We start from the raw sequence: 26,146 nt of genomic DNA, 5'->3' as shown, positions 1-26,146 counted from the left end.
TAACACAGGTGCGCCAATGGTTGCGTAGTTCTGCGCAAAATTAACCAATCACCAGTAACAGTCTGATACGGTCTCGCTTCGGTGTTCTAGCACACGTTATGAATACCAGGATTCAGACTGTCATCTTCTTATAAAGTTTATTCCATTGTAATAGGGGGTGTTGGGTTACGTGTCCCTTAAAGGTTATACCTTTATTTTTCTAATTTCACATAGTTTAGGAAATATTGATAACATTTTAGGAATACAGATTTAATTGAGAACTCGGTGCAGAGATACCTCTATAATACCCTAGAACTTATGCACTCTTTGCATTTTTTATGTGCTATCAAGCCTTCCATCCCGACACCTGATTACCGCCTGCACTATACTATAAGTCTATGTACATCGTCGGTCAACATGCATTTCCTTCTTGCAAAATTAAATTATCGTCTGCGCTGCTAGTAGTCTTGGTTTCAAGACGTTAGTGCTTGATAGCGGACACCGTGCATAGTGCGCCCCCAACGATTCATAATTAGACTGTGCGCCAGGTCGTAGAGTAAGTAAAAACTAGTTGTGCGCTCTTCAAGCGAAGTAAAACAGCAATCGATCACTGACGTCTTGGGCCAAGACTATGCTGCGAGCTGTTGCATACTCGAGCACCTATATCCATGTCCATCTACGTCATGTGCGTTGCTCTACCATGACTTCTGCAAGTTCTGGTACTGCTGCGTCAAGTGAGTTTTGTGATTTGTTTGTCATTGACGGTGTTAGAAACATACTGCATTGTTTATTGCTTAATATTCTTTTCCTTCACTTACTTATCATGCTTAACGTTGGGGGTCATCCCTGGCCAGGTTGGACGTTTTCTTTATTTCATTAGGCCCTACGACTGACCTAACGGAACTAACAGGGTACGGTCAGGGAGTCCACCTGGGCTAGGGGTCATCCATTGCTGTCATCATTTTCACAAGCGCACTCTTTTTCCTGGCAACCCTCCCCCCTACATGCCCTAAAAGAGTACAAAATGAATAAACAAAAAATGATGATTTCTCTTTGGTGCCTAACATGCCAAAGGACCCATTCTATTTCACAGTGTATGGCTGTTAAAGTGCAGTAGATGACCATGGCAGGAGGAAAACCATTGTAAATGACAGGCCTCGACACTCGCGGTTTTCCGATTGCCCGGGACAAATTCCTCTTTCAGTTCGGGCAAGTAATAATTAAGGACAATTTGCCCGATGGACAGGTACTTTTTCTCTTAGAAAAAAAGTGTCCATTTTTTTTGTCCAAGAATAGCAGTCAGAAAATGTACCTTTGAATTGATTTGTTTTCCTTTTCACAAAAACGTATAAAAAGTGGTAAAAGTATATAGTTACAATGATCTTCTGTATTGTTATGTACATGTACAAATTTGCATGTATTGATGCGCGCTGTGCGTTTAGCAGGGCACGTTTTCACACAAAGGAAAATGCGTACATACAGTAAATAACGATGACAAATTAGCGAATGTAATCTAGTTTCTTGACCTGGATGGAGATTCATTTTTATGAGTCCAAAATCCCTGAGTCTGGTAACCAGGTGAGAAGGAAAATGGCATGATTTGACAGAGCAATTGTCTTTTGCCAAACTCGGGTCAGAAATTTGTGGTTTTCTTGCTTAAATATTGTCAAAATTTACCTAAACTAGGCCTATCAGGATTGATTAATGGTTCCTTATGGTCTAAATGTTTGTTAGTTTGAGAAATTGGACTTTGTTTCCTCATAGCAACAGGACGCTAAAGGTTATGAACACTGAATTAACAGGACTAACATTAACCTTTTGGGCTTGGCACGAGGTCCCAATGACAGTAGACCCCTAAGTTCAGAAAGGCACCTGCATTTCCAAGAAAAAGTGATGTTAGATTTGGAAGTACATGTACATGTACATGTTGGAAACTCAACTCTGGGTGCAGTGTGAGCAAAATCTCCCTTGCATCATTGGCCATGGCTCTGTCAGCTGATCAGTATCTGTGAGCTTGGTTTTCCAACTTTTCATGGCTTCCCAAGTCTTCTGTGTTGATGACCGTGGCATAATATGTTAGTTTGTCCACCACTGATTGGCAAAATACTGTGATTTAGTGAAACTTTATGTGAGAGTACTTCTATTAATGTTAGAGGAATTACTTGCATCTAGAATTTCAATTTGGGCCTTGCACAAAAGTCTCAGGAAAAAGCACTTCTCTTTAAAATTTGATGGCAGTGGTTTTTTGACCAAACGAAGAACAATTTCAAAAATCTGACTTCTTATGAACACCCAGCCAACAGCTTGATTTAAAATTTCATCAGATTTTGGAGTGAAGTGTCTCCTGGAAATTACATTGAAAAATATTCGTCAGTGCCATCAAACATCCAGGAACTGTGTACTTCTGTGCAGCGAAAGTTCAGCATGAAGGATTTTACCTCTTTGTCATGCCATACATTTATGGCTGCGCCTTATTCAGGCCAATGTGATGTCATTCCAACCACAAGGTTGCAAAATTTCCCTAACATGTTTCTTTACAAAGGTAATATAAATAAATATGTAAATTGCCAGTTGGCATTTCCTGACATGAATTTAAAAAAAAATATTTTTACTTCATTGGTAAAGGAACTTATCACAATACTGTAATTATAGAAAAAAAGATAATCCAATATTCCACATTTCCACCAAAAACTGGATCATTAACAAACTATTCTCGGAGCCAGTATTATTTTTTTGTGCATTCCTTCTTTTTTATTCAGCAATCTGAAAACAATCTCCAACAATACCATTTCATTATTATTGTACAAGTTCTCCCGGAAACAGAAACATGAAATTAGGGATTGATTTAAGCATTACATGTACATTTGCTTCACTTGTGACCATCAGCCGAAATTTTCATCAAATGATTTGCTTTTACAGAGCATCTACGTGAAACTTTGCTTTGGATCAAATGAAACTGAATACCATAATGAAGAACATATTTGTACAACTTCAATTTCGAATTTAACTTCTTGCACAATTGCTTAATGGTCTTTAATTTAAAAAATTTAACAGGTTTTCAGAACTACCCCAAAATGTGCCTCAAAACCTCCTGATGAATAGAAACCCTGTTGAAAGATAGAGCGCCCTACGTAAACATCACTTGCCACCCTCTGCACAAACCCAATGAGACTGTTCTAAAAATTGTAGTTCCTAAGAAGTAAATTTGACATTTTAGGACTTGTTATCACTTTCTGATGACAGATTTACCTTTGAGTGATGTCTGTGTACAGAACTCTTTCCAACCCTTTTTCTACCAGATTCCGCTGTTCATTACTTCTGCCTTCCACACTGTATTTACTTGACTGTACTACTCCAACTGATTATATTTTTTATTACATGTAATTTCAGTGTGATTATAAGATTATAATACGGAAGATACACATATTGGGGCTGTTTGTTAGTCAAAATCGTTTTAAATTCTGGTTATTTAAACTGGCCACAGAATTCGGAAGTTAGATAACAAGAATCAGGTTCCAAGATGTAAATGTAGCAAATGACTGGCTACTAATTTTGGACAGGTGGTTATTGATCACTGATTTAGCCAGAGAAATAAGATCATGATTACATGTACACTTCATTTATACCGTAGGTGATTCTGGGTTGATCTTGAAGCAGTAGCTAGTTTTTCAGCCCCTTGGTTTATAAAATACAGTCCAAAACCAGAGGTCTATGATAACCCCAAAAAGCTGTAACATGTATGTACACATAATTGTCAATTGAACGTTTCAAGTGTCAGTATACCACTTTATTCTCCACTGTCGACAATGATTACATGTGCGATAATAGGTAGAGCCAACGATTTTCAAAATTGCCCATCTCAACATGGTGCAATTTGTGTGAACTGTTTGAGTAGTGTAATAAAGGAGTTATGTCACCATTTATCATGTGCCGTACGTCATGCTGTTGACATCGGCTGAAGATGGGTGAACTCATCTTTCTGACAGGTATTTGTAAAGGAACAGAATGTGGTAAAATAAAAGAATGTATTCACACACATTAATATTGAAAATTTTGTAAGCAATTTTGTCGTGGGTTTCTTTGATTGGTCAAATTCCATGTAAAGGAGAATTCTCTCCGGTGTTTTTTTCCTTTGAGCAGAAAATCATCAGCTCTACACTTTGTACTCATAATTCTAATTTCTAAATCATCACCAATAATAGAATTCTTACATTAAACCTGTGCTTTCTTGTTAGATGTGCTTACAAAGTCAAAGGCTCTCACACAGCAGAATGAACTGTCAGAGCAGAGAGAGACAGTGACACAGGCAAACTAGTTTCATGCATGAATATGTGAGAACTTTCTTCTAACCTGAACACAACAGTACACAATACAGAAATTGCCACCCTACATGTACTTCAGCACATGCTATCACAGCCATGAAAGTCATGTATGCAATTGTGATTTGATTTGGAAAAGTCCCTCACACGGTGATACATATATAGTCATCTACAGCAAATTAAATGAGGACACTGCACCAGTTGTTTTATTCATGATTCTTCATCGTCTATGATTTGAGTAGTGCTCTTGGGAAGTTATTGAAATCAGCTGACCTCAGACAATAGTAGATGAAAAAAAAGTGGGGGCTGTTTTGTCATCACCAAAACAGTTTAGGTGTAGGCAACACAATCTTGGTTTTCCCAGCTCACAACACAATTATCAAACTCTAAATATTGATTAAACAACAAACTCCTGTGTTTGGCATGTACATTAGCTCACAGTCTTGACATTCATAAATTCATAATTATTCACTGTTTGGTATGATACATTGTACATCTGATGTACGTTTCCTGACATATTCAGTAGTTTAATATGACTAATGGCAATCTGCCTAACTGATAATGCCTGAAGATAGAGTGCACAAATTCACTTTTTATTTTAAATATTGAAAGTAAATTTATGTACATGTGTACTAGTACATATATATACATGTATATACCAGTAGTAGTCCTCATAGACATAGTCCTCATAGACATAGTCCTCATAGACATAGTCCTCGTAGACATAGTCCTCATAGACATATTTTGAGTACGGAGAATAATACGATGATTGTATCATAGATAAATGTACATTATCCACTCCGAGCAGAACAAAATAGGGCATATTTTTTGGTACTCACCGCACAGGTGCACCATGAGGCACGCAAATAAATGCGTGTTTGATGCGGAGCACGCTGAATTTATTCCAGCATGTGTGGTCTTAGCATACACACAGAATGCGTGCAAGAACCCGCTTGTAACTGCCTGTCTTTCAGCGATTGGGGGTGCACTTCAGCTCGGGGCAGATAAGGTTTTACATTGTTTATTTACCTGGTGCAGTTATATGCAAATCAACTAAACTAGGTTTTCTTGGGGGAGGGGATTTTTTTTTGGGGGGGAATGGAAGGAGTTAATGTATGTAAGATGTTGCAGTTAACTAACTACTGGTAGTCAGTGTTGCCAAAATTACATGTATGTATTGATTCATTAGTCTACAGCAGTGGATTTGGATTCTGGTGATTAATAGACAATGGATTTCTGAAATCAATTGCAACTTTTTTGCCAATATCTGATACCATTAATGTTGCATTTATAATAAGCGATATATATGTAGTACCATGCTATAATATACATGTACTTCACATAAAATTTGATAAATAATATATATGTTTAATTACATTTTGCTCATTGATGGATATTCTTTTTTTTCTTCATCGTTAGATTGACAGCAGTGTACGTACATGTATACACATAGGAAGTGGTTAATATAATTGTCATCACTTAGGTTTCCATCCTGAAAGCAAAATTTAACACAATACATTCAGATATACATGTACCTTGGCTAGTACTGACACACCATAAGTTTTGGCAATTGACTTATTTTAAGTTTGACCCACCGCACCGCCTTGCATTACAATGGGTCAAAATTCCTAATTTAAATCTTGTGTTATTCATGTTCATGTATACAGTGCAGCTCTATCCATAAAATTGTACAGTGACTAAATCATGTATGTGAAGCATTGGAGTACTTTCTCTGTGATGTTGTTTCATGTACCATACAAGCTTGGTACATGTATGCACATACATGTACATGTTTGCGTATATCCACGTGAGTACTGATATCCTTCGTCGTTGCAACATTTTTAAGTCTTAATACATGCACTGCATTCATACATGTACAGTATGCCTTGGAATAACCACATGTGGAGAAGGGAATCAACATCTTTTGTGTATCATGAGTATTGGCATTATACGTGTACATGTACATGTAGTACAACATACATGTACATGTACATATCACATTCAGTTTCTTAAGACGTGCAGCTGTGCAGGCGATGATAAATGAAACATTGATTTCGTCTGCTGTCAGATGAAACTTGTGCTGTAAAACGTGAATAGTCGATTAATGCTTATGGAGTACACATTGCAAGTCAAAATATGTTGTACTATAAGTTGTCTCCAATTGTAAACATACATGTACATGTATCATTCAGTGTATAAAGTGTTGTAGTCGTTTTTGTGATAAAGATACAAATTTGTTTTTAATTCTGTGAATGTGATTTTTTTTACTAGAGCAAATTTATTTGCTGTGAATTTTGTATACTGAATTGTGCATGTACATGTGTAGCCTGTACCTGTACATTGTGATTTGTGCTTTTGTTTTTCATAATCTGTGCATAGAAGGTCAAACTTCAACTAAATATTGACCTGGCATTTTACCAATACATGTATACCAGTAGGGCCTATGTGCACCTTCATTCACAGGATACATGTACATTCCCATTTACCTACATGTAAGAGACATCTGTGCCATATTTTTAAGTTTAATTGACTTGTGAAATTTGCAGTTGATTATTTTTTTCCCAGGACCCAAAAAGATGCATTGGGAGTGAATGTGTAAATGATGTAAGATTTCCTCAGTGAATGACCGCGAGTTATTCTGATACTACGTGCAAGAAAGACTATAAATGACTTCTCTTCGAAGTGTAGTCATTTAATAATAGTGCTAAAAATAGGCAGTTCAGTGCAGATAATCTTTAATTACACCTTCAGGCAGAGAGCATTCTCTGTAAATAAGGAAAATGATAATTTGATTTGCAGATTTGCAGAAACAGATTAAATTATTTTACCTGCTAATTTTATTTCTCCCCGAGATTTCTATAAATACACTCTGTAATAAAGTTAAAGTATGTATGAATCTACTGTTAGCTATCGACAAAGTGTTAAAAACTTTTGGAAATGGTGGAAAACTTTTGCAGATAGTGAAATCTATGTGTCCTTCATGTGATGTTATTAAAGTTCAAGAAACAATATGCTGACAATTATGGCACCAGTACAGGTCTACATATAAAAATCACCTTGGTAACCCACAACTTTGTCGATTGTACAAATCATCTCCTGAAGCTTGTATTAGGGTGATTTCACCTTGGTAGCTCACAACTTTGTCGATTGTACAAACCCTCTTGTGAAACTTGTATTAGGGTGATTTGTAGGAAGTTAGGAAAATGTTGCAAATTAAAGTTGCATTTTTTTATCCTTCCTTTTTCAAGTAAAGAAATGAGTAAACCAAGAACCCTAGATGTGTGATGTCTGTGACAATGTGATGTTTGTGAAGTCATGATTACGTCATCAAAGTACCAAGCTACTGGTATAGTGGTGATTTTTCCATTTCACACAGTAGAGTTCCTCTGATTGTCTTTAAACTTGGCGTGAAGTTGAATGCGTTCTGCAGTGCAGATATGGAATTGTGTCATGATGATGTCATCTGCTTACTTTTCATTAATTTTGGTAATTATTTTCCTATTATTACACTGTATCTTTTACAAGTTTTCTGGCTCTGTTCCAAGTCAGATTAATTTGAAACTTTACTGGTATAAATTCCTTTGAGAGTAAAAGTATTCATTCAGTGATGTCATTTAATATGGATTTTTAAATTCTTTAACCGACCGTTATTGATGCTTTACACATTTTTCCTTTCAGCCGGTCCAGCAAGAATGCTTGAGAAGATTTTTAAAAATGAAAAAAGACTTTTATTCCATGTTAAACAGATGCTTCTTAAGTTTTATTTTGTACTTGTTGGTCTCATGGAGTCTACAGGCTTCCTGATGTACTGTATGACTGAATCTAATGTTGTAGTGTCTAAGCGTATTTTTGGTAGAGCAAAGAGCCATACCTAGCCCCTACAGCTACCGGTTCATTGTATATTCACACCCATTTGTCAAAATTTGTCAAATTTTGTTTGATGGCTGTGCAACAGCAGGAAGATCTGTTTGTTTCTAAATATTAACTTGGTTCTCGTTCTCAACTTTCCCGCAGCTTGTACATGTAAGCTTGTTACCTGCTTATTAGCCTGACCATACTGGTAGGCCAGTAAACTGTATGGCACATGTACGTTAACCCTAACAGTCCTCAGTCCTCCAACAGGTGAAGGATTGAGGACTGTTAGGGTTAATTATGACAAGGCTATGTCTGAGTTAACTAGCTATGGCTAAGAATAATGCACTAAGTAACCAAAACAGACATGTTTTTATGTGCCAGCGATGGAAGCATCAGCATTACAGGGGGGGATAGCCAAAAGTTACTTGTAACGGCACATGATTCGGACATTCAGGTATTTGTTCTTATCTACATGTACATGTACAGCGTATATCACATTGTAAATTGATATCTATAAGTTGAGAATAGACGTACATGTACATGTACGTGTACTGTACTTTCCAATCAGAATTCCTAAAACAGGCATTGCATTCGGGAACATTTGACCGTAAGTGCGTGTAACTAATGCATAAATGTATACATGTACATGTACCACTATACCAGTACCTCTGGTTGCAAATTTTGCCAGTACACAGCCAGGGGAAAATTTAGCTTGTGCTTGCTGGGTGAGGGGGGGTTGAAAAAGTTAATTTAATCTCTAGTTTTTATCCTTGTTGTAAAAGTACATACAAAACAAGACCCCTAATTAGTCTGTGTTTTTGAGGGGACCTTTAAACTTACAATGTACAATGGAGACCCCACCTGCACTTGACAGCACTTTCCATTCTCTTCTAGCTAGCCAATGTTAGAATTGAAAGTTTCAGTGCTGTTGTTGCACATGTCTAGTACGTACATGTAAATAAATTTCCTCACAAAGAGGTTTTACACATGCACTTGTTTGTGTAGTTTCTGTCATGAAAAGGAATCTGCTTTTTTGAACTGTTTCAAAGAAAGTAATTATTGGTAAAGCATACACACATGGGAAAATAACCTTGGCTAGAAGATCTGTAGGTTATGTACGTGTGGCTTGACAAAACAGCTGTGCATTGTGCATATTCATGTTCTTTGATTTCTAGTTATTCAACCTTATTACTCCCAACTGTGGTCACTTGGAGGCTGTGTACAACTTGATTTGAACGTTTGCAGCAATTAAACAGACATAGCATTGTGATGCAGGCATGACGCAGTTGACTGTATTTGAAACCATACAGGATGGGATTGATAGCAGAATTTATTGCTTCAAGGCAGGAGACAATTTGGGTAAGTACTTCAGCAATAACGTAACGATCGTCAAACAAGTTGGAGTAAAGAATAAAATTAATGAGGAAGTGGCTAGGTAACATTAACACGAAGAAAGCAGTAATTACCAGCAGAAGAGCACCGGTGATTTTCTTGTGAGCTCGCAGCAACTCTTGAGGAGGGCCCTGGATTCCTTGGTTCTCAAGATGCCTTGCGCCTTGCTTCAGATTAATCAGGATCCTTGCATACATGAAAGCTAATGAAATGCTTGGTATTATGAAGAAAAAGATGAAATGAAGGATGCCAGAAGTCACCACCCCGGGGTAGTTCTTCACTGCCGGTATCGTACAGTTATCTTGTATGTACGTTGTGATGTAGAAGATTGGAGTGTATGCCTCAACAAAAAATGGAACCAACCAAACAAAAAGTAGCATGATGATCAGTCGTCTCTTGGTGAAGAAGGTTGAATAATGCAGAGGCTTAATGATGCCAATGTAACGTTCGAAAGTCGCCAGAGTCAGTCCCAAAACTGAGTTTGCAAAAGATATTTGCTTGAGATACACAAACATGAAGAAGACCTTGAAATTGTAGATAAAGGATGGAGTGCAGTAGCCAAAAGTCCCTATCCCCCAACGATGAGCCTCCATAATGGTTGGTCCAAGAATACCTCGAATTCCGACAAAGGCATCAGCTACCGCCAGATTGAGGAGCATGTAGTTGGTGACATTGTGTAGTGCTTTGGTTTTCAATATTGTCAGGCACACCAAAACATTTCCACATAATCCAATGATGGCAGTGGGCACCTGGACCTTATGCAGTGTATACAAGGCTACATAGAAGTCCTCTCTTGTAGGCATGATTTGGTCAGGTTTTAGAATACTTAGACGTACATGTGCGTGAAGATATTTGTCACTTTTTTGGGTTCTGAATATTCCAAACAGGTGTGAGTGCTTTTATACGGGAAAATGCTGTCCAACAAGCACTCTTTCCTGATGAATTACCGGTATGATTCTGAAAGCGCAGTTGCTTAAGGTGTAAAAATAGTCTGTTTAATGCAGTTTGCCTTGATTCTGTTGAAATTAACTTTTCACAGTGCATCCTAAGACAGTTATCACTTGTATTCCACTGTGAGTGAACACTTCATTTGTTTTCTGATTTGAGATTTGGATGGCGGTGTAATAATTGACAAATTGAGGATAATTCTACATTAGTAGCAAACAGACATGCAAGTGCTGTATACATTGTCACCATTTTCAAGAAGAGACAAAAGTCTCACTAGAGAGTTAAAAACTAGGTTTCAAGAAATCTGTCCCTTCATGAAAGAAGTGATCTTAATGACACAAAACTACAAAATCATATCTGTAGAAATAAAGTAAAATTGTTTGTTTTATAAACAAGAACTTTTTCTGTTCATGAAAGTGCTAAAACTTGTGTCACTTTTATCTTTTTGTAAAACCGGCATGCACAGTGTTAGTAACTTATATGTACATGTACATGTACATACTTTACCATTGTTTGTGCCAGGTACAGAATTGTTATGGTTGAAAATCTGATAAGTGGGGCAGGGGGACATGGGAAAGATTTCAGCTACATGTACATACATTGTACGTGTAGGCTCAAGCCAGAGCAAGCTCTCAGTATAGGTTTAGCACTTATCAAATCACATACCGTACATTGGCAAAGGGTAAACCAAATTTTTAGGATTGAAATAAAGATAAAAATGGAAACTGAACATGGAGTCTTCATGTCAGGTGGCTTAGATAAGACAAGTAATGTGCAGTAAGCTTAGAGTTTGGATATCACGGAGGATAAACCAGTAACTGTTTCTAGCGTGTAAATCAATAGATAGGAAGATAAGCATTTTGGAATGTTTGAAACAAGGAAGGTGATCTACATGTAGATGAAAATCTACAGGTCATAGGTACAGAATAATCATGTTGTGTTTTTAAAAGCATTTATTCCCTTGACGACTTGTGATAGTACTCACCTGAAGGCTCTGTCCAACTTGATTTGAATGTTTACAGTGATTAATGGACATTCGTGTACATGTACCATTGCAATACAGGCACGACGCTATTGACCGTAATGAAACCATATAGGTAGGAATTGAATGCCGAATTATTATTTCCAGGCAGAAAATAATTTTAGAAATAACTTCAGTAATAATGTAATGATCATCAAACAAATTGGAATAAAGCCTAAAGTTATTGGGGATGTGGCCACTGGCCAGGCAGCATTAATATGAAGAAAGCAGTAATTACCGGTAAGAAGAGAAAAGAATGGGTGACTTTCTTGTGAGCTTGCAGCAACTCTTGAGGTGGGCCGTGGATTCCTTGGTTCTCAAGATGCCTTGCGCCTTGCTTCAGATTAATTAGGATCTTCATATTCATGAAGGCCAATGCAGTGGATGGTATGACAAAGGTAAAGATGAAACTCAGAATACCTGAGGTTATAACCACAGGATAGTTCTTCAACGATGGTATCTTACAGTTATCTTGTATGTAAGTTGGGATGTAAAAGATTGGAGTGTAAGCCGGCTGGGATGTACAATGTACACCATGCAGGTGTACAGGTGAGCTTGGATGCAGCTCCTAGTCTTTACTGAATGCCTTCCGATAGGTGAACAGTATGTTTTCAGTTCATAAACTTTAGGGTATTGCCATGAACAATGAAAACATAGACTAAATATTTTGCTATAACAAAACAAGCAATCTCCAGTTCCAAATACAATGTACCCTACATGTACATTACACAGTATTCTGTAGAGCAGTACATGTCTGTGAAGCAGATGTTTTCCTTGGTGTACATGCCCTGTGCATGCATGCAAAACATTTTGATTGCAGATCCAACCTTAACTCCTACTTCTTGTGAAAGTCAACCACGAAAAAGGGAAACGTAGCGGTACTAAGAGCTTTTTCTTTTTAAATATTCAAAAGAAGTAAGTTAAGGTGTTCATTACCTTTAGCCCCCTGTTCTTATGATAAACGAAGTCCACTTTTTCAAACTAACTGATATTTAGACCTTGGAGATCCATTTGTTTATCCTAGTATCTCTAGTTTAGGTAAATTTTGCCAGTATTTAAGCAAGAAAACCAAAATTTTCTTACCTGAGTTTGGCAAAAGACGACCACATCAAGCCATTTTGTTTCACGTCTGGCTACCTGACCCAGCCATTGTGGATATAGGCCTAGGCCTATTAAATTGTACTAAAAAAAAGCTTCATCCAGGTCGAGGAACCAGACTACATTCACTATAATTCGTCTTCGTTCACTGCTCTTCATTGCGTCATTTACACTCTATCCCATAACTTCCCTCAAAACCAGAGCCCCGTCCTCTTTCTTTCTGATATGAGAGGCCATCACGCCCAACTTATTAAGTTGTTTCAAAAAGGTGGACTTTGTTTCCTTAATAGGGGAACAGGGTGCTAAAGGTAATGAATGCCTAAGTTAAGTTGAAAGTAAACATTTACCTTTATGTGGTAGATATACATTACGTGTACATGTAGGCTACATAGAAAGGAAAAACCGAGTACCTTTGGGAGTTTTGTGAAACATGCAGTTGTTCCTCCTGATAACTAGTTAAGTGGTCACTTGGATGCTATGAACTTGATTTGAACGGATGCATGGACATACCATTGTGATGCAAGATTGGCGTAGTTGATTGTACTTGAAGCCATACAGGATGGGATTTACAGTAGAATTCAGCAATTCCAGCATCTTAACACTCTGGGTCAGTAACTCAGCGATAATGTAACGTTGATTAAACAAGTTTGAGTACACGATGATGTTGGTAAGAATGTGGCTAGGTAACATTAGGATGAAGAAAGCTGCAACCACCAGCAGAAGAGATTTGGTGACTTTCTTGTGAGCTCGCAGCAACTCTTGAGGTGGACCCTGGATTCCTTGGTTCTCAAGATGCCTTGCGCCTTGCTTCAGATTAATTAGGATCTTCATATTCATGAAGGCCAATGCAACGGATGGTATAACAAAGGTAAAGATGAAACTCAGAATACCTGAAGTTATAACCACAGGATAGTTCTTCAACGACGGTATCGTACAGTTATCTTGTATGTAAGTTGGGATGTAGAAGATTGGAGTGTATGCCTCTGTCAGAAATGGAACCAACCAAACAAAAAGTAGCATGATGATCAGTCGTCTCTTGGTGAAGAAGGTTGAATAATGCAGAGGCTTAATGATGCCAATGTAACGTTCAAAAGTTGCTAGAGTCAAACTAAAAACAGAGTTTGCAAAAGATATTTTCTTGAGATACACGAACATGAAGAAGACCGTAAAATTGTAGATGAAGGATGGAGTGCAATAATCAAATTTACCAATCCTTCGACGATGAGTTTCCATAGTCGTTGGTCCCAGTATACTGTGAAATGCAACAAGGATATCAGCTACTGCCAGATTGAGGAGCATGTAGTTGGTGACATTGTGCAATGCTTTGGTTTTCAATATCGTCAGGCACACCAAAACATTTCCACATAATCCAATGATGGCCGTGGGCACCTGGACCTTATGCAGTATCCATAATACTGAATACAGCTCCTGCTTGGTAGGCATAATTTGTGTCTTTAGTGTAGTTTAAGATACGAAAATGTACGAACGTGTACAAACACACTTCTGTACAATGTACATGTAAGTATTCAGCCCACTCAGTTTTTGGATGTTTCTCTGTACATTCGACACCTGTCTGGATTGCTTTTATACTGAAAGTCACATTGATGACAGACTCTTCTCCTCATTAAATGTAAAGATTGGGAAGCTTGTTCTATGGAACCGCAGTTGTTTAACACAACGCCGCAAAAAAAATTATTTTGACAGAACCTTAATAGTTCATTAAGTGGTTATTACAGGGTTCAATATCCATGAAATACAATAAAAGGAGAATCTTTATTAGACAAAGAGCTGCTAAAACCGCGAAATCAAGTTTTAAAAGGATAAAGAAAAATTGGAAAATAAAAGAAGGATATGTTAAGGATGAAAACGAAAAAGCAAGAAAAAACTCATTAAATTGCACTGACCTTGGGTGCTTACATCGGGGGGGGGGAACAGCCACCGTTGAGAGCAGATTTGAATGGAGTTAGAATAAAGTGGCCAAATCAAGCATTGGTTGTGTTTGACTCGGGTTATTGTAAAGTAAGGAGAATCTGTTAAAAACACCATTTTTAGAGATGACAGAGGTTCCTTACTAATAGAACTTTTCATCTTTAAGTGAATGAAGAGAAAAAGCTGCTATTAACCCTAACAGTACGGGGCATTGTTTAGCTTAGAGTACTCAGTACTACAAAATATTACGTACGGTAACAATCTGAGCCTGAAGGACCTAGCGCTACAAATTACTACTTCTGGCTAGGTTTATTCCATTATTACTTGTACAGAGAACAATAAAGCCATGCATTCATAGTGCCACAGCACTGTATGGTACATTGTCTTCTCCATTGTAATTTATGGCTTCAGAGAATAATAATGTCATGTCTTCTTACAAGCGACAGGACTGAGTACTACATTTTACTACTAAGTGCATGTACATGTAGTACTTTGTAGCATTTGGGACTGTTGGGGTTAAAAGTGGAAGTAACACACTGAAACAGGACATTATGTTAAGTTACTGTACTTTTGGTGCACCGACATGTACATGTACTATACGTGCACACACGTACATTTTGGAAGAAGAATCTGTCAGTGGGTGTTGTGACTGGGTGAACCATCTGTCTGGTTAATGAAACACCTAAAATGCCTCATTAATGATGTTCGCCTTAAATCTGCTTCAATTTATACATGTAGTTGATAGCGCTTTCAGAGCAGACATCACATGGGAAAAGAGTCAGTACAGGTTGATAAACATCACTTCGGCAGTGTTTCCTACATATGGATACATATTTCATTCAGGTTGGCTAGAGTAGTTCTTTCCTCGCTTTCCACCTGTGGTCCCAGGTTCGATTCCTGGCCCATTCCACATGTGGATTAGGTTTTCAGTCCCTACCTGATTCCGTGGGTTTTACCTGGCCAGAATATTCCTCTGGGATTTTCCTCCCACCTCTAAAACTGTAACTGCTTCTCATTGTCACATGTCTGCATGTACAAGTTTCTTCAAGGCTTAGGAGCTTATAGTGCCTAGGACGCTCAGTTGAGAAATCCATAATGTCATTATCAGAACTTAAAATACCAATACATTTAATAATATTGTCATAACTCCAGCATCCTACATGTATCATTCATTCCGAATCTGAATGAGCAGACTTTTATGTAAAAGTCAATGTCTATTTTGAGCACTTTCAAAAATGGATTGTAAGTTTTGTTTCTGTTCATTTTTGCCTTCAAAAGGAAGGAAGATTTTTATCAAACAATTCACATGCAAACCCAGGAAAGCCCGGCTTGCTGATGAAGTTGTTGGTTGTTGTGCAAACTAAGGTGACCATAGAATGTCTTTAAATGACTTACCTGTACATGTCCACATTTACGTAGTCACAGAGGCCACTTGCTGGCTGTGTACAACTTGATTGGAACGTTTAATACTGTGATGAGCACATGGACACAGCATTGATACACAGGCACGGCGTAGTTGACTGTACTTGAAGCCATACAGGATTGGGTTGATAGTAGAATTCAAGAGTTCCAGGATGGAGATGGTTTGACTAAGCAATTCAGCAAAAATGTAATATTCGTCAAACATGCTTGAGTAAAGGATGATGTTCTCCAGAAGTTGACCAGGTAACATTAGGATGAAGAAAGCTGCAACCACCAGCAGAAGAGATTTGGTGACTTTCTTGTGAGCTCGCAGCAACTCTTGAGGTGGGCCCTGGATTCCTTGGTTCTCAAGATGCCTTGCACCTTGCTTCAGATTAATTAGGATCCTTACATACATGAAAGCTAGTGAAATGCATGGTATTATGAAGAAAAAGATGAAATGAAGGATGCCAGAAGTCATCACCATGGGATAGTTCTCCATTGATGGTATCGTACAGTTATCTTGTATGTACATTGGGATGTAGAAGATTGGAGTGTATGCCTCTGTCAGAAATGGAACCAACCAAACAAAAAGTAGCATGATGATCAGTCGTCTCTTGGTGAAGAAGGTTGAATAATGCAGAGGCTTAATGATGCCAATGTAACGTTCAAAAGTCGCCAGAGTCAGACCAAACACAGAGTTCGCAAAAGATATTTTCTTGAGATACACAAACATGAAGAAGAGCTTGAAATTGTAGATAAATACTGGAGTGCAGTAGCCAGAAGTGCCTATCCCCCTACGATGAGTCTCCATTATTGTTGCTCCCAGAGTACTTTGAATTCCGACAAAGGCATCAGCTATTGCCAGATTGAGGAGCATGTAGTTGGTGACATTGTGCAGCGCTTTGGTTTTCAATATCGTCAGGAACACCAAAACATTTCCACAAAATCCAACAACAGCAAGATTCACTACAACCTTATGAAGCGTCCACAACACTGCAAAGGGATCCATTTTGGTTGAATATGATTGTTTCTATCTTGTGTGATGTTCAGACTTACATTTACCGTGTATCAACATACATGTACACTGGGTTTTCTGGCTGTTCATTTGAGGTGATTCCTGTATGCTCTACGCACTTGTAAAAGATAATAATCCCCATGGCAGCAGTGTCTACTTTTATCGTCTCAGGCTTCTTGTATCACAGTGGTTGGGAAAAAAAGGTGCAACACACACTGATGGATGATTACTTGCCAATTTTGAGCTGATTAATTCATATCACACTGTTTCATCAACTTTTTGACAGTAAGAACTACGTTTCGATGGAGTCATTGTATGATCTTCAATAGAAACGATGTGAAATTGTAACAGACAAATTCAATATACATGTATACATGTAGCTTTACATTTAATAATAATGATTCTAGTGGAGTTGATAAAAAAATTTTGAGTTTTTATTGGCAAAAACATGCCAAACTTGTTCTATAATTTTTGATGGACAGTGGAGAGGCTGTTGTCTCACCAGCTCACTGGATCTTCATATACAGTACATGTTCATTGCAGTTGAAAGTTAACCTGGGAATAGGAAATTGTTTTTCCCAGGAATTTGTTTTCATTTCACAAAGTCTGAAAATCTTTTACCACAATGGAGAAAAGACTTTCATAGTTTTTGCACAAGTGAGGAAAACAGTTTTACAGACTTTCACACGTGGGAAAAGATTATCCCGGTTTTTTTGCACCCAAGTGGAAAAATGTCTATGCTTTTTCACACAAGTGGGAAAAGATTTTCACCCTCTTTCACACAAATGGGAAAAGATTTTCTGGCATTGTCACATAATTTGGAACAGATTGTCATGTCTTTTTACACAAGTGGGAAATTTTATTTTTTGCACCTGGGGAAATGTGAGTGTCAACAGGAATTGCTTTCACGTTCGCTTTGCACTCTACATTGGTTAATAAATACTTGGGGTGTTCATTTCTGCATTGTACGAGGATACCTTCCTGAAGTAAAACACAGATACCCTTTGGTATAACTGAAAACCCATCTCCGGAATTCAAAGGCATCCATCTCAGTCACATTGAAGAGCAGGTGCCAGTATCATATCGTTGGGTAAAGTTTGGATATTTTCTATTAAGGTTGGGAATTTACGTGTAATTTGAAAAAGTAATTTTGGAGTTTGCCTTGCCCGACGTGTATTTTAACACTGTATACTCCATGTGTGCCCCCAAAGTCTTGTGAAAAACCCACAAGCGTACTCGGGTGGGACTCAAACCCACGACCTCTGCTTACTAGTACATTAAAATTTATTAAAAACAAATTTTTAAGTACAAAAAGCTAAGTTACTGCTCTGTGGTTTTTAATAAATATTCAACACATCTTGCTGTTGTTTACAGCGTTTACAAAGTGTGGGGAAACTTTCAGACTCATTAAGATTTGTGCCTACAGGTGTACATGTACCTCATCGAGATTGCCGCGTTGTGTTCTTGAGTAAGACAACTATTTTGGAGTATTTGTTACAGATCTGAAGTCAAGAAAGCGATCCATTTGGCCCTGCCCACTGTGCACACGTGTCTCACTGCACACTGCCTGCAGCCACATAAGTAGGCTTATTGTACATGTACATGTGCATGTACATGTACACATGTAGAAATTGTGCACACATTTCAGACATCAATCATAGCAATGATTGGTTGAAAGGCCATGGGATGGGATCAGACCATTTCCGGAGCTTTAATTTATTAGTATAGAACTTTGCTAAACCCAGACCACATTTGCTCAACTGTCCCCCATCACTTTCAGCCTTTTCTTAGTTATTCTTTTAAGGAGAGGTCTGTGTACCATTGTACCTCTCATTGAACCATACACTGACCCAGGTGTCATCTACAGCAATTGATCCCCCAAGTGGAAAGGTACCTTAATGCTGCTAATCCAATTGCCCTTTTCTTACTCTGTAGGTTGAAGGTCACGTTTTCCTAAATGGTTGTTCTGGCCAAAGACATTCTCATTCTTGCTGGAGTTTTGTTTCTGCATCAACAGGTTGGGTATTTCTCTTTCATGTCAACTGTATTCATAACAATAGTTCTTTTGTCTTTGGGAGCTCCTCATCTGAGGATCAATTTATTGGTATGATGAACAGGGGTAGCATTGTGGAACTGATCAGGAATCATGTTGAGGAATGTGTATTTTTGTGACCATAAGTTCAGGCATTAGTTTAACATCAGACAAAATCCTGTCATTGAAACTGTCTAACAAAGCAATGTCTTGTTAGCACCAAACAGCTCTTTATGTTGAGCCTTTGCCATGGAATTGTATTTTGTATACCATTGAATTTTTCCAGCTACAGTTCTGCGCTTGGATTACGGCACAGATCACAGTATTTCCCAATGGATACCTAATCTGCCTGAGTGGTTTACTGCCTACAGATGGTATGCAAATGAAGCTTAAAAAGTGATGTGGCATACCATTTCCAAAATATGCTTTTGTACTTCATACTCTTTAAGCCTTGTAATGAAATCCATGCATAGGTGTTCAGGCCTTGTAATGAAATCCATGCACAGGTGTTCAGGTCTTGTAATGAAATCCATGCACAGGTGTTCAGGCCTTGTGATGAAATCCATGCACAGGTGTTCAGGCCTTGTAATGAAATCCATGCACAGGTGTTCAGGCCTTGTAATGAAATCCATGCACAGGTGTTCAGGCCTTGTAATGAAATCCATGCACAGGTGTTCAGGCCTTGTAATGAAATCCATGCACAGGTGTTCAGGCCTTGTAATGAAATCCATGCACAGGTGTTCAGGCCTTGTAATGAAATCCATGCACAGGTGTTCAGGCCTTGTAATGAAATCCATGCACAGGTGTTCAGGCCTTGTGATGAAATCCATGCACAGGTGTTCAGGCCTTGTATGAATTCCATGCGCAGGGGTTCAGGCCTTGTGATGAAGTCCATGCACAGATGTTCAGGCCTTGTGATGAAATCCATCTTCAAGTGCTTAGGTCAGATGAAGACATATGGATCATTAAAGGTACAGTCCATCATTTGCACTTCACCAAAAAGTAACTGATGAAATTATTGTTGAAAAGCATATGTGGTTGGAAGATGGTTATGGGACTTAATACATTGTAGCTCCCTGACAAATCACTCTTTCTGACAAGCTGCCATTTCAAAGAAAATGAGAAATGTAAGCAAGTATTGGGCTGATTTTTCTGTGATTTGACTGAACAAGAATGTGTCCCAGATGCTGAATTCAGGTGCAGTTCAAAACTTGGCTCAGGAACTTATGATTAGAACTTCTGCAAATCCTAGAATACCGGTTTTCTCTGAATTCACCGCATTGAAACTTCATCAGGTTTGTCCTCAGGCACCCTAGATTCTGAGGAAATTTTGTTGCCTCAGTGGGACACAATACAAGCTGACAAATGATGGGCTGTACCTTGAACCTGTGCATTCTGCATACCTCATCAACTTACTTTACTTTTCCCAGGGAGCCATGTCAAGCATGAAAGCAGTAAGGTTTGATGAGTACGGTGGGCCAGAGAAGCTGTACATCGGGGAGGTGGAGAGTCCTATACCAGGCCAGGGAGAGGTGTTGTTGAAGGTGTTTGCGACAGCCATTAACAGAGCAGATACCTTACAGGTAGAGAGTTGCTCTTCCACTATTCTCTAGTGGAATAAATATGAAAAATAGGGGCACAAAACATGTATATATGGGGGTCATTCTACATGCATAAATTTAGGGTGTAATGTATCTTATTCCAATTGTATTTTATTGACTTCCAGCAAATCCTAAGAGAATTTGGTTTCCATTGTTTTTAGTTGGCAGGATCTTACAACCCACCTCCAGGTGCCAGCCCAATCCTGGGTCTGGAAGCAACCGGGGAAGTGGTCCAGCTAGGACCTGGCTGCTCCAAATGGAAACTGGGTAAGATATTTTATCATCAGGGAGGCTTGTCTCCTGTCAGCACATGAGCAACATAATTACAGCCCGGTGTTTGGGGGATTTTTTTATAGTAATATTGAATGAATAGAAATACATGTTTTCCATCTTACTTCAAAAAAGGCTCAGCCAAATATAAGCTCCACTATAAGTAACAAAGACAACAACTAGTGCATTTTGTTCTTGATCTTGGTTAAGGTGATCGTGTTGCAGCTCTGCTTCCAGGGGGAGGGAATGCCGAGTACGCTGTAGCTCATGAAGGTCATCTGATACCTGTGCCAGGTCACATGACGGTCAAGGATGCTGCTTCAGTACCAGAGGTGTGGTTGACTGCCTATCAGCTACTTCACTTCGTGGGTGAGTTAATTCATTCTATTCACTATTTAAGTGCGGTGGCTGTTAAATTCAGATGCCGCACTGTTAGAATAAGTTCCTGTTAGAGATCCATTAATAGCTTGAGGTTTTTTGGGGGGTGTGTGATATAATATTGTCGTCCGCAATCTCTGCAGGTCATGTCAAGGGAGGTGACAGAGTGCTGATCCATGCTGGGGGCAGTGGTGTAGGAACTGCAGCAATTCAACTCGTCAAATTAGCAGGTGCAGAACCCATCGTCACAGCAGGGACACAAGCTAAACTAGAGAAGGCTGAAGAGCTGGGGGCAGTTGCTGGCTTCAACTACAAGGAAGTGGACTTTGCTGACCAAATCTTAGAATACACAAAAAGTAAAGGTTGAAGTGTATCTTAAATATCATGTACACAATTATGTATTCTGTTTACATCTTATGCTTTGCCTAGTGCATTTTCTTACATTTCTTTCTATACAGAAATAGGCCTGCTGTCAGACTTCCGGTAGTTATTTTGCTGAACGAATTCCGCAGTTTTGAGAATCATTTTTACGGTATTTGTGTAGACTTTTAACCAGCATTGTTTGGCGCTTGATAAGGCTGATAAACTTTTAAATTCTTTTCAATAGTTTTGGGGTCCTGGCCCATCAAGATGAACAAGTGTAACCAAAATATTTGAAGAAGCAGCTTATGCATTATACAGTTTACTTTAATTGGAAAAAAAAAGGTAAATTCCTGTTTTTGTGTGTTCCCCAGACAAAGGAGTTGATTTGATTCTTGACTGTGTCGGTGCCAGCCACTGGGAGAAAAACCTGCGATCAATTGCCATGGATGGGACTTGGGTTTTGTACGGACTGATGGGTGGAGCCAAGGTGGATGGGCCTATTCTTGGAGGGGTACTTCGCAAGAGGGTGACCATAGTTGGTTCAACGCTCAGGGCGAGAAGTACTCAAGTGAGTGTTTGGATATAAGTCCACCTCATTTAGGATTTGCAGCTTTACCTGAGCTAACCGGTGTGGTTTATTAGATATCAGCAAGACATGAGTTATAGATCTCTCTCAAATGACATCAACTTCTATGGATTGCCATGTGCATTGGCATTTTTTACTTCAAATTTACGTGATGCCCATTGGCTGTGCCGTGTTTCGAAGAAATTTAAATCAATACTCGCATGAGTATGGAACATTGGCGCACCATGCACACACATATTTGCAGTTGTAGTTTTCCTACAAATACGGCGTTCATTCTATTGGTTATAGGTATGAAATCCACCTCTATGTCTTTGGGAATGCAAGGATGTGCGTCAATCTTTGTTTTTCTCTGCGAGAGCTGCAACGGCGCCTTTTTTGCCGCAATGCCTCAACATCCAGCTCAACCTTCTACCCTGGGCAATAGATCCCAACAAGATCAATATTGAACAATGATAGCAGACTATGGTTACCAAGTTGCTTGTTGTCAGCTTATTATCATAGTAAAGCTGGTCTAGTACCATGACTTGATAATGTGTGTCTGCAATTGTCTGTACAATCCAACCTGGGGGGGGAAGCCATGTCACCGCAACATCAGTTTGACCAGAGACAAACTGTTTTTTTTACATCATCTTGTTGCAGTACAAAACGGACTTGGTGCAAGCATTCACCAAAAATGCTCTACCACACTTCGGGACGAAGTTGATACCCATCACAGACAGAGTTTTCCCTCTGGAGGAGATTGTTGAGGCTCATAAATACATGGCAGCCAATAAGAACATTGGAAAAATTATTCTGAGTGTTCAAGGGGACATGACTGGAACCAGCCACAGTGAGCTGTGATAAGTATCCACAAATCACAACTAATATACAGGGTTCCTGTCGACTGGAAAAGTCATGAAAAGTCACGGAAATTTGTTTTTCCTTTTTCAGGCCTGGAAAAGTCATGGAATTTTGTCATGGAAGTCATAAAAAAATGTGTGACTTCCATTATCAGAAATAAGCGCATAAAATCTGTGATTGTATTTGCACCCTAAAAGGCCACAGTCCAAGAAATTGTGTTCTTTAGTCGTGGATTTTCATAATTTGGTCATGGAAAAGTGATTGAATTTAATAGTCCTTCAGGCGCAGGAACCCTGCATAATAACATAATATTATTGTGACAAAATGTAGCCTTTTTCTTTCCCTTTCGTTTTATAATGTTCCAGTCCAAGTGTGTACTTGATTCATATATATTACTTTTGTATGTCTGGTTTCTGTAAAAATACGGCATCCAAAGGCAACCTTTGTTTTTATTCATTTAACTAAAGAACATATTAATTTTTATCAGTGTCTTTGTTAATTTAACTAATCAAGGTTATCAAATAAAAACAATGCTTTATATATGTCATTAAAGTTTGCTCACTATTAGGTTATTTTGCAAATCACTTTAAAATACTTTGCAACGACTAGGAGATGTCTTTCATGCAAGTTGCAAGCCAATTCATATATCACATCTTTGGGCCATAAATAAAAATTACCAGGGTTGAACCATTTTAATTAAATTTGGTCCAAAATTTGGCCTTTTTTTCAAACGCCTCCAAATATTTCTGGACAAGCAGGAGTGTGTGTAATATTAGTTATCACAGTGAACATGGACTAATGTTGTGTGTCTGTGTCCTGAATACCACGAGGCTAGTATACAGGACACAGGTGCATTACATTATTCAATGTTCCACAAACGGGAGCATGATAACGAATTTATCTTCAAGTAAACTTGACACTCATTAAAGATGTTAAAGGGGCCCTTTTTGCATGAAAACAGTGCAGTGCGCGGAAAAAGAATAGTGCATTATGCGGGGTTTGATGTAAGCCGTGCAACATAGTTATATGTCACACTGTTTGTTGCCATGGATCGACCTATCAAAATTGAGAATTCAAGTTTGCTTGAAGATAAAGGACTAAGTGTCATGAAAGAATTGTATTCTGGAAATTTTCAGCAAAAATCAAAACCATTCAATGTTGTCCAATTTTATCTCATGTTAAACTTTAAAATGCTTGTTCACAACTGAGAAAATATTTTTAGGCACAAAGAGACATTTTTAATGCCATTTTCAGACAAAATATCATTGTGACAATTTTGAGCTAGAGTGAAATAAATTTACAAGAGGCTAGCATTCCATTTTGAATTTTGCCCAAATTTTGACTGTTCTTCAAATCTCTCTTGAAAGTTTCCAGCAAATTCAGCACTCCAAATATCTGAGCCAGTAAATTTTGACAGATTTTTAATTTTTCTTCAAACCTCTCTAAAATGATTATAGATGACTGAAAATGTGTTTTAAACACTAAGAGGTGTATTTTATGAACGTTTCAAGTAAATTCAGCATACCAAATTTTTGACCCAAATTTAACAAACTTGCAAGGGGTTAGCCTTGCATTTTGATTCAGTTTTGTGCAAATTTGGATTTTTCTTCAAACCTCTCTAAAATGATTGTAGATGACTGAGAATGTGTTCTAAACACTTAGAGGTGTCTTTCATGCTGGTTTCAAGTGAATTTAGCATACCAAATTTTTGACCCAAATTTAATAATTTTGCAAGGGGTTAGCCTTGCATTTTGATTCAGTTTTAAACAAATTTTGACTTTTCTTCGAACCCCTTTAAAATGATTGTAGCTGACTGACAATGTGTTCTAAACACTAAGAGGTGTCTTTCATGCTGGTTTCAAGTAAATTTAGCATACCAAATTTTTGACCCAAATTTGATAATTTTGCAAGGGGTTAGCCTTGCATTTTGATTCAGTTTTGAGCAAATTTTTACTTTTCTTCAAACCTCTCTAAAATGATTGTAAATGACAGAGAATGTGTTCCAAGCCTTAAGAGGTGTCTTTTATTCAGGTTTCAAGCAAATTAAGCATACCAAATTAATAATTTTGCAAGGGGTTAGCCTTGCATTTTGATTCAGTTTTGTGCAAATTTGGATTTTTCTTCAAACCTCTCTAAAATGATTATAAATGACTGAGAATGTGTTCTAAACACTTAAAGGTGTCTTTCATGCTGGTTTCAAGTAAATTTAGCATACCAAATTTTTGACCCAAATTTAATAATTTTGCAAGGGGTTAGCCTTGCATTTTGATTCAGTTTTAAACAAATTTTGATTTGTCTTCAAACCTCTCTAAAATGATTGTAGATGACTGAGAATGTGTTCCAAACCTTAAGAGGTGTCTTTTATTCAGGTTTCAAGCAAATTCAGCATACCAAATTTTTGACCCAAATTTAAGAATTTTGCAAGGGGTTAGCCTTGCATTTTGATTCAGTTTTAAACAAATTTTGATTTTTCTTCAAACCTCTCTAAAATGATTATAAATGACTGACAATGTGTTCTAAACACTTAGAGGTGTCTTTCATGCTGGTTTCAAGTAAATTTAGCATACCAAATTTTTGACCCAAATTTAAGAATTTTGCAAGGGGTTAGCCTTGCATTTTGATTCAGTTTTGTGCAAATTTTGATTTTTCTTGAAACCTCTCTAAAATGATTATAAATGACTGACAATGTGTTCTAAACACTTAGAGGTGTCTTTTATTCAGGTTTCAAGCAAATTTAGCATACCAAATTTTTGACCCAAATTTAAGAATTTTGCAAGGGGTTAGCCTTGCATTTTGATTCAGTTTTAAACAAATTTTGACTTTTCTTCGAACCCCTTTAAAATGATTGTAGCTGACTGACAACGTGTTCTAAACACTAAGATGTGTCTTTCATGCTGGTTTCAAGTAAATTTAGCATACCAAATTTTTGACCCAAATTTAATAATTTTGCAAGGGGTTAGCAAAGCATTTTGATCCAGTTTTGAGCAAATTTTAGCTTTTCTTCAAACCTCTCTAAAATGATTGTAGATGACTGAGAATGTGTTCCAAACCTTAAGAGGTGTCTTTTATTCAGGTTTCAAGCAAATTTAGCATACCAAATTTTTGACCCAAATTTA

General features: G+C 37.9%; 4 protein-coding genes across 10 annotated transcripts; 1 reads left to right on the top strand and 3 right to left on the bottom strand.

The window, feature by feature from the left end:
- The first annotated feature begins 582 nt into the window (after nt 1-582).
- tp53i3 (tumor protein p53 inducible protein 3) lies at nt 583-24,355 on the top strand. 7 transcript variants are annotated; one of them, XM_087146471.1, is made up of 9 exons: nt 18,896-18,977; nt 19,532-19,564; nt 19,894-19,963; nt 20,423-20,575; nt 20,755-20,860; nt 21,074-21,232; nt 21,385-21,597; nt 21,976-22,172; nt 22,830-24,355. In XM_087146471.1, the coding sequence occupies exons 2-9, from the start codon at nt 19,548-19,550 to the stop codon at nt 23,028-23,030; spliced, it is 1,116 nt and encodes a 371-aa protein (XP_087002597.1). In that variant the 5' UTR covers nt 18,896-18,977; nt 19,532-19,547; the 3' UTR covers nt 23,031-24,355. The 7 variants fall into 7 exon arrangements, with proteins under 7 accessions (XP_022082013.1, XP_022082016.1, XP_087002598.1 ...); XM_022226321.2 differs by lacking the exons at nt 19,532-19,564; nt 19,894-19,963 and adding an exon at nt 583-713; XM_087146472.1 differs by lacking the exons at nt 19,532-19,564; nt 19,894-19,963 and adding an exon at nt 1,073-1,188.
- LOC147796573 (trace amine-associated receptor 9-like) lies at nt 9,329-10,779 on the bottom strand. The gene has a single exon (XM_087146849.1). The coding sequence runs from the start codon at nt 10,346-10,348 to the stop codon at nt 9,329-9,331; it is 1,020 nt and encodes a 339-aa protein (XP_087002975.1). The 5' UTR covers nt 10,349-10,779.
- LOC110974580 (adenosine receptor A2a-like) lies at nt 13,064-14,055 on the bottom strand. Its single transcript, XM_022226326.2, has one exon. The coding sequence runs from the start codon at nt 14,053-14,055 to the stop codon at nt 13,069-13,071; it is 987 nt and encodes a 328-aa protein (XP_022082018.2). The 3' UTR covers nt 13,064-13,068.
- On the bottom strand, nt 15,953-16,954 carry LOC110974579 (trace amine-associated receptor 9-like). The gene has a single exon (XM_022226325.2). The coding sequence runs from the start codon at nt 16,952-16,954 to the stop codon at nt 15,953-15,955; it is 1,002 nt and encodes a 333-aa protein (XP_022082017.2).
- Nucleotides 24,356-26,146: the final 1,791 nt, after the last annotated feature.

The sequence above is a fragment of the Acanthaster planci genome, linkage group LG15 (genome assembly GCF_054643075.1).
Source record: "Acanthaster planci isolate LZ-2023a linkage group LG15, COTS_SCS, whole genome shotgun sequence".
NCBI lineage: Eukaryota > Metazoa > Echinodermata > Asteroidea > Valvatida > Acanthasteridae > Acanthaster > Acanthaster planci.
This window is presented reverse-complemented; position numbering and strand designations above follow the sequence as displayed.

Coding starts and splice junctions, on each gene's coding strand:
- LOC147796573 (XM_087146849.1), bottom strand. CDS start 10,348: ATGCCTACAAGAGAGGACTTCTATGTAGCCTTGTATACACTGCATAAG.
- LOC110974580 (XM_022226326.2), bottom strand. CDS start 14,055: ATGCCTACCAAGCAGGAGCTGTATTCAGTATTATGGATACTGCATAAG.
- LOC110974579 (XM_022226325.2), bottom strand. CDS start 16,954: ATGGATCCCTTTGCAGTGTTGTGGACGCTTCATAAGGTTGTAGTGAAT.
- tp53i3 (XM_087146470.1), top strand. CDS start 19,877: ATGAAGTCCATGCACAGATGTTCAGGCCTTGTGATGAAATCCATCTTC. Junction 19,964..20,422: donor AGACATATGGATCATTAAAG/GTACAGTCCATC, acceptor TACTTTTCCCAG/GGAGCCATGTCAAGCATGAA. Junction 20,861..21,073: donor CTGCTCCAAATGGAAACTGG/GTAAGATATTTT, acceptor ATCTTGGTTAAG/GTGATCGTGTTGCAGCTCTG.